At 38.5% G+C, this 12,843-nt stretch overlaps 1 protein-coding gene across 1 annotated transcript in view; it reads left to right on the forward strand.

Moving 5' to 3' along the window:
• usp43a (ubiquitin specific peptidase 43a) overlaps nt 1-12,843 on the forward strand; it is a 99,477-nt gene that overhangs the window by 24,798 nt on the left and 61,836 nt on the right. The window contains exon 3 of the mRNA XM_069697225.1: nt 10,784-10,887. Within this exon, the coding sequence (XP_069553326.1) occupies nt 10,784-10,887 (104 nt within the window). The remainder of the gene's footprint in view (nt 1-10,783; nt 10,888-12,843) is intronic.

Here is a 12,843-nt window from a genome sequence, read left to right on the forward strand (position 1 = left end):
AGGCCAAGCAAGTTGGCCCAGACTTCCTTCTCCCTTGCAACGTTTTCCAGCTCATCCTGAGGGATCCCAAGGCGTTCCCAGGCAAGCTGGGATATACAATCCCTCCAGCATGTTCTGGGTCTTCCCCGGGGTCTCCTGCCAGTTGGGCGTGCCCAGAAAACCTCCAGTTGGAGGCGCCAAAGAGGCATCCTGATCAGATGCACAGTTTGATGTTCTATCAGATGATGTTTAATTAGAAAGTGAGCTGAGCAATCTCCAGTTCTCAGACAGTGTTGACAAACTCTCAGGTGTCAGACGCACATGCTAACTTTCATTAAAAACCTGGACTGTGCTGAAATGACCTGCCATTCAGCTCCTCGAGTGGCGGTCTCTCGCTAAATGACAGAGTGGTCTGGCTGTCTCCTGAAGAAGCCAACAGCTATGTCAGCGTTGGCTTGCCTAATTCATACGCTCAGTGGGAGACGGCATCTCTTCCTGCAGGAGACCGAAAACCTCAAGCTGATAACAGGAGCTTAAAATGTGGCTACTTCAGCTCCTCTGAAATGTTCCCAAGAACACTGTAACTTGCTGAACACGCACACATACACACAGAGGGAAAAAATACAGATAAATAAATGTAGTAAGATAATAACACCTCAACAGCACAAACTTACATTCATAATATTTAAGTATCAAATGAACGTGAGTTAAGAAAAAAAAATTGTACTTTACTATCACCTCATTATACAATTATTCAAATATGGTTATGAGTGTTTAATATCAGGGCTCTATGTTTAAAATGACACCATTATGTCTTAATGTGTACTCCTAATATTGTAGTACATTCTCGAGAAAACACCGCATTTTTTTTACTGAGTCAGACACATAGGTGAATATTTTATGTTGAAGGTGGTGTGAAGAAGTGAAAGGTCCACCGGCTATATTTGTATTTATTCCTTTTCTCTCGATTCAACCATTGTTTTCCTGTTCTTCATTTTTCTTTCCTCTTGCATCTTTTATAACGAGGAAGAATGAAACTTGAGAAAGAAATAGTTTTAAATTATATTTTAAAAGAAGATATAAAATCCACCTTATTCTTCGTGGAGATTCATGTTTCCGTATTATTTGTTCTTGTGAGTGCAATGCTCTTCAGATGCCAATTTAGATTTTCTGAGATTGGAACTGTAGGCCAGCATGTTATGCAATGTACCAAATACATCACCACACACTGCAGTCTGTCCAAGTTCTTTGCACAGATAATTGATAGTCACTGAATGTGTCACACAGCGAATTTACTTGTGTACCAATAAGTTATGTCACTCGTGACTGGGTCGTGAGTCTGATCAGCTTCTCCTCGCAGCAGGAAACATCAACATGAAATTAACATAAATGTTAGGTGAAACTGTTGAAACCATTTGTCTCTCTCATACAATCCAGAATTTAATGGTTTATGGTTTAATTAACTTAAAATTCCATCTATAAATTTGTGAAAGATTTTTTTTCCCCGTTTTTTTCACACTAAGTTGAAAATGGAGTTGGCTTGGAGAAGACAGAAATGTGACACTAGATAGTAGGTGCGGTATCAGAGTCACCACAGTCACAGCTGCCACAGGCTCTGTTTGCCAGGTTTTATCACAAAAATGTCTTCAGACCTTCATTGAAGCCAGAGGTATGGCTGCGTGAGATTACATGTCTGCTCACATCTGCTGAATTTGTCCCTTCAGAATCAAACTTGACTTCATTAAGGAAAAAATGTTAAGTACAAAAAAGCAATTCACAGCAGCATTTCAAATTCATTCCCACACCCTGTCCGGTGTCACTCCTTCTCTGCTGTCAGAGTTTGGCTTTAACAACTCAATGGATGTTGTCATTCTTGTTTTGTGACCACAAGCTGAAGGCCATTATGAAAACACTTTTTATAGTTGTGTGTGTGTGTGTGTGTGTGTGTGTGTGTGTGTGTGTGTGTGTGTGTGTGTGTGTGTGTGTGTGTGTGTGTGTGTGTGTGTGTGTGTGTGTGTGTGAGTGAAAGAGAAAGAAAGTAAAAGAAAATGGAAGCACAAGTGTGTAATAATAATCCATTTCAGTTCACACACATGAAATGTGGGAAAAACATTTAAGTGATGTTGTATGTGGGATAATATTTATACTATGTCTCTCTGCACATGGCTGTGGATGTTGTGTGAGCAAACACTCTTCTGGATGTGTAGGGATGACTAAGAGCTTTTGCTGGCACCCAAAGTGAATGTGTTAAGCCCCTGGGCCAGCCAGTTGATTAGAAATGTGCTTTGAGATGATAACTGAATCGGCGTCTTTTCTTGGTTGGACACCATTTGTTTATCTACAGGTATTTTTGGTTGCAGCAAAAGTCATGTTTCTCTCCTTAACCACAGCTCAAGGATTTGCCACACTGACACAGTAGCATTATTAAAAATAACACTTCTTTATTATCATTTTATAGACGTGCCTTTAGGCCACTTCCGCTGTTACCCTCCAGATACTGGCTGGCATTGAAATTTAAAATTAGTCAGTGTTAGCATTAATGTATAGACGCTTGGAGTGAAAACAACAATCTGTAGCTGCTACCGCTAAAGTAACAAAATGACCATCAAGGCCTCGATCCTGAATTATCACACACCTGCTTTTAACTAGATGGTTGTAAAAAGTATATTGTTTCATGCTTTATATATACACGTAATACATATAAAGATTATTGAAACAAATTTAGACGTAAGAATTTTTTTTGTTTAATTTAGGTGTTTTGTATATGCAGATGATTTAGTTTCATTTTAGTAATTTAGTCAATTTGATTTAGTTTAGTTTTAGTTTACCTACAGAATATGTCAAACAGATTTAACTTTTTCTTTTTCGTCTTTTACAGAGATGACTAACTAACTAGCGTCTTAGAACTGTACGGTCACAGACATTACTTTTGGGGAAAGGCTACAATCCTAGGTTCTTTATGAGAATGAGAATCTAAAATGACACCTAGATTATTAATTTGCCTCACCTTGTTTTTTTCTCAGTGTTAATTATTTACACTTTTCATTAAATGAACATCACACTGAAGTTGGCTTATTAGGATTCAGAGTTGAGTAGTGATCGTGTAGCCACCAGGAGACCTTGATCAGCGGCTTCAGTAACAACGCTGCATCCTGCTGAGCAGTTTCTGATCACAACGTTGATTCGGGTGCAGAGATACACCAGCCTCTCTGTGTCATGGCTGAAATCTGCTGCCTTTTAGTTATTGTTAGTTTGTCTCTCTACCTCAAGGCCAACCTGCCTCTTCTGGTTTGTTCTTCTCATGTTTTGTAGCTACACCAACTCACACATTGGCAGACACCAAGCACTCCTTTTTTCTCATTGTTACACTGATTTCAGATTTTTGCTTGCTTTGAAAGTGCAGCGCCCCACATGCCGTACATATACACATGCCTTTGAATATACAACCACGCACATTAAGCCAAAATCCCACTCACTCCCCAGCTTGCTGTGCAGAGTGCCTCAGAAACATCACACTTGAATGCATGCCACAGGGAATCGGCAGGGCTTTCATAACAACATATGTTTTCATGTAGAGATCGGAGTGTGGAGATCTCTGGAGGGAAGCTGGGCTCCTGCCAGCAGACAGAGGGGGCAAAGGGCCAAAGAGATTTACAGTGACTACAGTGGAGAAATGCTTCACTGACCCCGCAGTTTTAAGTCCCAAACTGAGGTGTGGTTCATTGGAGCAAAGTTAGGAAGAAGAAGAAGAAGAAGAAGAAGAAGAAGAAGAAGAAGAAGAAGATATCTCAGGTCACAGAGAAGACAAATGTCGTGTGCTTCCTTGCTGATGACGGGTATTGGATGTTATGTTGTGTGTAAGTTATAATTGGTGACAGTAAGCAGAATTGTGACTCATGATTTTTAAAGATTTGACCACATCACTGAAGATTTTTACTTCCAGGGAAGAGGATTTCCTACCCCAGTGAATGTACTGTTCTGCTCATGAATTAGCATGCTGTCACAAGAGGGCTATACTTCTTTCTCATTTCTCTACATCTGTGGCCTCTGTTCTTTCACAGTTGCAATAAATATTTGCAAGGTGTTTTAATCCTGTCTCTCCCTGTGCAGTATAGGGAGCACCATTGTGTATATGCCACAAATCTTGTGTCTAAACCCTGGATAACCTTTTATTTCTTAACAGTTTCTATCACGTGGAGTGTCTTGGTGGTTGTACCCAATTGTGCATATTGTGATGTCCTGCAGTGGTGGAGTAGGCAGACGGGCAGGCAGGATGAGAAGCTGTAGGTGGGAATGTGATGCAGCTGTGCAGAATCCCAAGACAATCAGGAACAATCTGCTGTTGTTTTTAGCTTAGTTTTTGAGCATGTAGCGCTGACTACACACGCACACATGCGGGTGAGTTCCCTGGGATCCCACAGTGAATGAAATCAAATGGTTTAGGACATGAACACTTTTGTTAATTGTTACTTTACTTGAACTATGTTTTGTTTAATATCACAGAAAAATATTCATTAATATTAATATATATAACTAAAGAGCTGACAGAGATCAGACTGAAGTGCCAACATGAGTTGTCTTTGATTTGACAATCTGGTAGTGGTGGCTGTGTGTCCTTGAAGTTTAAATGTGTGTGCTTATGTCTGCGTGGGTTTAAACTTGTGTATGTGTTTGTGTGCATAGCCCCTGGTGAGGCTCCATGCGAGTGTGTGCAGAAAATGCAATGTTCTCACACAATACCCATGAGTCCTTGTGGGTTTGCTGCGCCTGTGATGTGATAGTGCCGGGCTCTGCTGATGGTTGTGATGTGCACTTGTTTGACCTCTCACTGCTCAGAGCCCGAGTAAACAGAACAGGAAAGAGAGAACAAAGGAGTTGGAGGACACAGTGTTCTTTTCAAAGTGACCCTTAGCTCTTTGTACACCTCAGAAAACTCGCTCAATATGCTACGAAAGGCTTCTCTGCCAAAACTGAAAAGTAGTTTATTTCAGAGCAGAGGTGTAATAGTAGACACACCAGTTACTAGAAACACTCATCATCATCAAAAAGTCAGTTCTTATTGTTAAAGGTATGTGTGTTCAAATCCCACAGCCCATTGCTCGAAGACCTCCAGGCTTTTGGCACATTCACTATATTAGATCAGTTCTTTGTGCTGTAATCGACCAACACTTGGCTGTTTGGGCAAGAAAAAAAATAAAATTGGCCCGAAACACAAAAGCATGAGCAAAAAGTCAACTATCTTTGACTGCAAGAAAAGTATAAAAGGGACCTTTCATTTAAGCCCTTGAATGTGCCTTCCTCCTCTCTTCTCCTCAGTTACTGCAGTTGTAATTTTTTATAACCTCTCCATGCTTGCTCTTTGCTCTGCTACCTCTTCTTAAAAGCAGCTCGTTTACAATGTGACACTACAGTCATTCAGGGAACAAAGTAAATACAGCTATATAAGCTAGAACATGCTGAGCTCTGAAACCAGGGCGATGTGTAAATCTTAGAAATCAATTATAGCGCCAGGAGCATGTGGATGCCGCCTGTAGTTTTGCCCCCAAGCAACAGGAGGCAGTTGAATATGGCTTAGATCGGTTTGCATTCCGAGTTTTTTGGATTATACCCGGTGTGACAATAGAACAGCTTAGTGCTTCTGAATATTAGTATTCACTTGTTATTGCTGCGGCCAGCCCCCGCATCTATTTTTGGCAGACGATAGTAGAGCTGGAACAATGCTGTGGTGGTATTCATTATTCCCTTGGTGCTAAATAAAGAGGTGCAGTATACTCAGTGATGTTTCTCTTTGTCTCTCCCATTGTGTGTGTCTGGAGTGTATATACTGTATCTTAACTTACTGTGTACGTATGTGTCTTAAGTGTTAGAGTGCAGTTTCTGTTTTTATGTATTCTGCTCATTCAGTAGTAGAGTTGTCTGTCCTCTCTTCACTAGTATGGCTAAGAAGTGGTTGACCTGCTTATGATGGAAGACGTGTTTTGAATTGTGCAATGAAAAGCTGTGGTTTTGATTTATTATGCATAGAGAATGAAGTATCAAAGCCAGTTCCTTTCTGCTGTTAGTATTTACACCACTTCAATCCTTACACTTGACTTTTGACATTCTTGGTATGATGTGTTTCTAGTTTAATTTAATATGATGATAAATAGGGTAGGGTACCTAACTTCAATTCTTGATCAGAGTTGCTTTGATACTATCCTGTATTGAAAAATGCTTTGTCATTCGGTGCACTTTTTTTTTTAAATACCTAGATGTTACTCACACTAAAGCATTTTTGTTTTAAAAAACGTTTTGTTACTAACTTGTCTCTGCTACTTTTTGCTCACAGCTTCAATTTATTTGTTGTAATTATAATCTGGAAACCTTGTTCGTATTACCATTTGTTAGTAAAAACTGATCAATTCCAGTGGTAACCAACATGTGAGAATGTGAGGTATTTAGGGAACACCAGTAAATATGCATACAAGACATTTGTTGACGTGTTAACCTTTGTTACATCCTCCCCCTCTTGCCTGCAACAAAACTAAAGATTTGAACCCTAATGTGTTATGTACATTTTATTTTTTATTAAAATCAATTGTATAAAAAGTATTTGTAAAAAGTATTTTTCAGGAACCAGTAGCAAAGTAAATATATTGGTATTGGTACTGGTATCAAAAAGTTTTTCATGCATTATTAAAGGTATAAATAGCAGTTCAAGCAGACATGGAGTCAGTTCTATTCATAAGCCTCTTTATGCTTAATCGTTTACCACTTCAGTCTGTCCCATCCAGTTAAGGTTCTTTATAACTGAGGTAGCGTTCATTCATTTCGCCTGCTCTCTGCTCACCATATCGCTCCCACAAAGCCAACTACAGATCTGCAACTCATCTCCCCAGTCTCCTTCGCATTTGCAAAATTATTTTCTTTGCTCCCATTGGGTTCAATCATTCAAATGTTGTGATTCTCAGGCTCTATTTGTGATCTCAGAGACTGTGTGTCATTATTCTAGGGCGTCACTCGAGCAGAGTCACAACCAAACACAAATGTATTCAAGTCTGTAATAAAGGTTAAATCTGATGTAAGTGTTCTCCCAGAAATAGACCTAAAGGTAACTTCAGTGCACAAAAGTAGGAATTACAAGACATTTTATATTACGTCATCTCAGTGACATTTACATTTTGGAATGCATGTCAGTTTTATATACAGTTTCATGTATTTTATAAGTACTTGTAGACAGTTAAATAGCTGAAGGAGAACGTTGGAACATTACGGATCCTATTGAAGGTGATATATTTCATCGCTTAACAACTCACGCTGTCTGTCAGAATCCAGAAACCTTTTTGCACTTTGCAAACAACAACATCTGTGCATATTTGAAAGCTGCTTGCAATTGTAGTTGCTGTATTTGTCTTTGTGCTGTATTTGTCCTTGTGCTTTCATGAGAAGAGATGACAATATTAAAAAAGAAACACTAGAATGGATCTTTACTTCGATTTGTACAATTAACCCTCATAAATAAAAAATAAAAACAAAAAACTTGAAATAATGTTTTTTGAAATTTTGTAGAATGGCAAATGCTTCCACAAATGGCTCTGATGATGAGCATTTTTCTTTATTTTTAGGCCACGCACTGACTAATGAAAAAGTTCCCTGTTCCCACATGTTCATCGGGGGGAATGAGGCCAGGGTTTCCATGGTGATATTTGTAACCTAGTCTCTCTGAGGGTCTGAGGATTGTTCTCTTTTGTCCTCCAGAGAAGAGATGAAAAAGAGGGCAAAACTGAGAGAAAGGGAGTTAGACACAGCTTAATGTGGGATTTGCAAATGAATGATCATATACTCATGTAAAATACAGACAATTGCTATTAAAAAATACTTTGACTTTGTTTTATTTGTAAAATGTTCACAAATCGATACAAAAGAAACACAAAAATATATATATAATTTGATTCAATGATCAAGAAGAAACATGGCTTAATGGAGTTTTAAAATCACATGATTTAACCCCAAGCCATGTGAATATCCAAGATATGAGACTTGTGGACGATTCTGTTTTTTCATTTTGCACACACCTCTCACCAAACTTACCAGCACAAAAGTGAAGTCAACTTCAAATTGCTCCCGCTGAATCACTGGTACCCAGTGCTGATTAATCTTTTTTCCAATCTCTGACAACACACAGCCATTTGCTGCTAGAGGTTGATTCACACACAGAGACACCTTTATCCATTTTGTTTCACGTCATTCTCTGTATTGCTTCACCGAGTTGAATTTTTTTAAATAGTTAAAACGTACTCGAACACACTGACATATTGCAAGTGCTTTTTGCAGTGGTTTAAAGGATAATGTGCTTCTATACTGTGTTTTTATCCACTTTATAGAGATGAATATTCAAGTAATGGCCAGGTCTTAAAATGGGCTGAAGTAGAGTTTTAAAACAAACTGCCTCACATGTTTATTGGGCTTTGAGCTTTGGGCTCATTATATATTCAGAAAAGAGCCAGCCTTGGAGAAGATTTCAAAGATGCCAAAAGCAGCTCATTGTTCAGAGTCAATGCAACGTTGATTGGATTTTGTTTGAACAAAAGAAAAGCTTCATCAAAGTTAGATTGTCATTATATCTGAAAACACTATGAAAGATGGGATGGTGGGTGAGACCAGGCTCTCGTATCTCAGTGGACTATGGCTTTGTTTGCTGCTTAATATGAGTCCCAAAAGCGTTTGAACTTGAATATTATGTTTTCTAATTAGTATGTACATAGTATTTAATACTTACTTAGAAGTGATTACTTGAAACTTCACCCTGAACAAACAGAATGAGTTCCATCATCCACATCACAAAGCAGGAAACAGCAGCAATAGGCACATTTTTTTTCTCTGAAGGGCCCTGCACTTCAGCCTGGTACTGAACTTCTAGTTTGGTTTTATCTTTTCTGTTATTTTGTCTGATTAACATTGCTGCTTGTACAGTAGATCTTGCATTCCTCTCCTCAGATTAAGTAAAAGAAAAATATAACTTTATTTTTATTCTGTCAGTCAAACTTTTATCTGTAATTCATATAAATACAGAAGGAGCCTTGAATGTACACCAGGTTTTTAATGTAGTAGCAGACATGGACTTAACTCAGTGCTTGTGTTATATGTCCTACTGTGTGTTAAATCAGTCATTACCAGCTAGTGTCAGCTCACATCTTTGAATTCATCTCTTTCAGATAAAGATGCAGCAATCTGTTGCTCTGTTTTCCCCGAGTCATTCATGTCCATTTTGTATTCATAGCCATCATTCTTTTACTCTTATATTTATCTTTGAACTCTTTCTGCCCTCCTGCTAAGTCTGACACAGCGTGGAAGGTATCACTGCTATTTAGTTTATTCAGCAGGCATCATCATGATGCTGCGGACGTTTGACATCTCAAATCTTTCTATGACTCCAGTCTGTGTTGACTGTTCCACTGTTTACCTTTTAAACTTTTCCTGCTCTCCCAGATAAAATCCCTACCTGCTCTAAAACATGTTTTTTTTGCACAGTAGATGCTCTCTTGATTGAGGCACAAACACAGTAGCACAAACACTGACAATTTATCTCTCTCTCTCTCTCTCTCTCTCTCTCTCTCTCTCTCTCTCTCTCTCTCTCTCTCTCTCTCTCTCTGTTTCTCTTTCCATCTATATCCGTATGTCTGTTTAAACATATTACTCCTTTCTAAAGACACCTTATTACTTCAATTTTATTTTTGTATATTCTCTTTAAACAATGCTGGAAAAGTGTGAAGTATAAGTGTTAGTTGTTCTTTTTCCACCCATGTATAGCATTACATTTGGTTCGAATCAGAGAGTCAGAGAAAACTTGTATCACTCCCTCAGGGAAATTGATTTATAACAGTTGTAAAAATAAAACTACTAAAATACACAAAACCACAAAAACTTAAACAGAAAGAGGAGGAATTGAATAACTGGATGCTGACAGGAAGGAAGTACCTCTCGTGATGTTCATTGGAGTCTTAGTCTCTGACTGAATGGCTCTGCTGGCTAATCAAAGCACTGTGCAGAAGGTGAGAGACGTTGCGAGTTTTGACAACATCCTCCTCTCCACATGCACATTTTCCAGCTCCTCCCCTCAGGACTGAACCGGACTTTTGAAAAGTTTGTTGGTATTGTTCACGTTCATCTTTTCACTCCAGCAGAGCACAGCATAGAAATTGCACTATAGTCACCTCAGACTCATAAAACATCCACATACTTTTAAGGACCAGAGCCTCTGTTGACAAAAGAGCTGACTATGGCTGATCCTGTAAAAAGCCACTGAATTTCTGATTCTGTCCAGTTTGCTGTCCAAGTAGACTTTCAGGTATTTGTACTCCTGCACCATCCCCACTCTGAATAGAAATAGTCCTGGATCTCCTAACATCCACTTCCAGCTCTTTTGTTTTCCTGATTTTGAGCTTCAGATGGTTAATGCTACTTCTCACAACTTTTCTCTTCTGCTTTGGACCAGCAGCTGCAGGTGGTGACAAAGTTGAGCAGTGCGTTTGCGTCTGCAAAAAGTACAGTTTTTTGCTCTAAACTTCTGATATTAATTTGAGCAGATAAGTAAAGACAGATGGTATGCAATTTTTCAGACTGAAGACAGACACAGAATGAGAAAACTAATGTTCAGTGTCTTTTTTTTAATTTTTTTTTTATCATTCTGTGGAAAGTGATGGTGTGTATTTGCATTTTCACTCGTTTTTGTGCATTTTGCTAAAAAGTATTATTTTTTATATGTAAAGGCAGTGTAAGTGTATCCTTACGTTCTTTCCTTTTTTGTCCATCTCTCCACCTGCAGGGACCCAGTTCGCTGAAGAATCCTTCCAGTCCCAGTTTAGCAAGCACACAGCATCCTCGAAGTCGACACAGTTTTGTCCAGGAACATTTCCAGGCTCAGTACAGGTGAGAACTACAGAGATAATCAGCACACTCAGATATTTCAAGAGCTTTGTATTATTTCAAACTTTGCTGAACTTTCCTTGTTTGTTGGCATTTAAGGTGTTGACAATCCATTGTTGTTTTCTTTGTCTTTGCAACTTTTACAAATTTATATCAAAAGCATACAACTCAAAGCTTCTGGTGAGAAATAGGGCAAGAACAAATTTTAGATACAGTCTTCAGTCTCTAATCAACTATGCAATATGCTGACACTCTATATAAAGTCCTGGGGTTGTGTTTGAATAAACGGAGTGCAACACATACCATTAAAGAGAATATAGATTCAGGTCAGAAGGAAGTTTGTCTCTGGCAGATAAGAATCACTACCTTGAAAAAGTAGGTCAGACAGACCTGTGAAGGATTCAGGGGATTTATCTTCAGTACTGGCTTCTGGCTCTCTTTGCTTCATTCACAGTGGACTGAGGTTTTCCAGTTTAATAGACCCCCTAATGGAATTGACTCTGGACGTTTCAGAGGCCTTGTTGGCACACATAGCTGCCTATAATCACATCACACCATATCTTCAGTTTTCACTTGATTCCTGAACAATTTAAACCTGATGTGAGATAAATATGGAGATAGACCGAAGAAATTGGTAGGGTTTTGTTTTTTTAGTTCAGACATTAATGATTTACAATGAGTAACTCAGGTAAGTAAAATGAGAAAAATATTTTTAGAACTTTTAAATAAGCACCAATGTAGAAACAAATAACTTTAAACTGAAAAGTAGGCTAGGGCCAGAATGATAAGAATCTGTTCAGCTCTTTGTTTCCCAGCCTGAATGAAGCTTGTGTGTGTCTTTCATGTATCAGTGTGAGGAATGCTGTCATCAGCAGTGAGGATAGAACAATATGTTTCCATGTCTAGTAACATGACAAGAATGATAAGAGATAAAATTCTTCTGGGGATTAAAACATATGCCTTACATTTCATCTGTTTGGCAAAGACTGGCTGACCAATCCTTAACACAATGTAACAAAATGAACTGTCATCCAAACCAGATCCAGCAAAGTTTTTACCACTTCTAGAAACTTTACCACTAAGAGAAATAAACAAGTAGAATATGAGAATCTGTCCTCAGCTCAATGCACACCATCTGGTGGCTCAGGCTTGTTCTAATGAATCCAGCGTGTGTATAACAACTGCTGTTTAACACAGGTCATTAATAAATGGTAGAGTTGTTATGTTTGGGCTGCCACAGTGAATAAATGCAATCCATACTGTGTGAGATTATATCAGATTTTTATTCTGGTGGACTGTGTGAGACCTAGGCCATGGTTTCTATAATCTAATTGCAAAGTCCAACGCGCATTGAGCCAGTGCATTTAAGACATGTTCAAATCCACTTTTGCTCTTTTAACACCTGATAATCTAAGAATAAAGTATAACGAATAAATGGGTTCAAATGGTTTGTACTCAGTCTTTTAATGAATCATAGGTGTATTCTGGGAGCAACATGAAATAAACCAATCAGAGAGTGTCATCTCACGTTCTCTTTAAAAGCCAGGTGCACATACGCCTTGCTACTGATGATGGCAGATTTGATGAGTAGTAGGAAAGAATGCTTCTCTGCAGAAGAAAAAAATCGGCTCGTGCTCAGATTTAGCAGATTAAAGTACACAATAGTATTTCTTTGCATTGTAATTTTGATGCAAATCATTTTTCAGTATAACTGACAAACATTTACTGGTTCCATCTTCTTACATGTGCTTCTTTGGACAATGTGAATTTTCATTGATAGAATAATTCATCGAATAACCTGAGATCAGCTGAAGTCAGGTTATCAATGTGAATATTTTCCACTGTTTCTACAGTTGGGACCAGATTAGTTTGACTTCCCTCTCTTGTTTCTTTGAATTCAATTCCCAGTCCTGGTTTTAGCCAATAGCAAAAGGCTCATTTGCATGTGAGTTGAGGGAA

This window comes from Brachyistius frenatus, unplaced genomic scaffold (genome assembly GCF_029030835.1).
Source record: "Brachyistius frenatus isolate BFR_SWC_R1_liver_20210118 unplaced genomic scaffold, ASM2903083v1 Contig_23, whole genome shotgun sequence".
In the NCBI taxonomy this organism is placed as follows: Eukaryota; Metazoa; Chordata; class Actinopteri; family Embiotocidae; genus Brachyistius; species Brachyistius frenatus.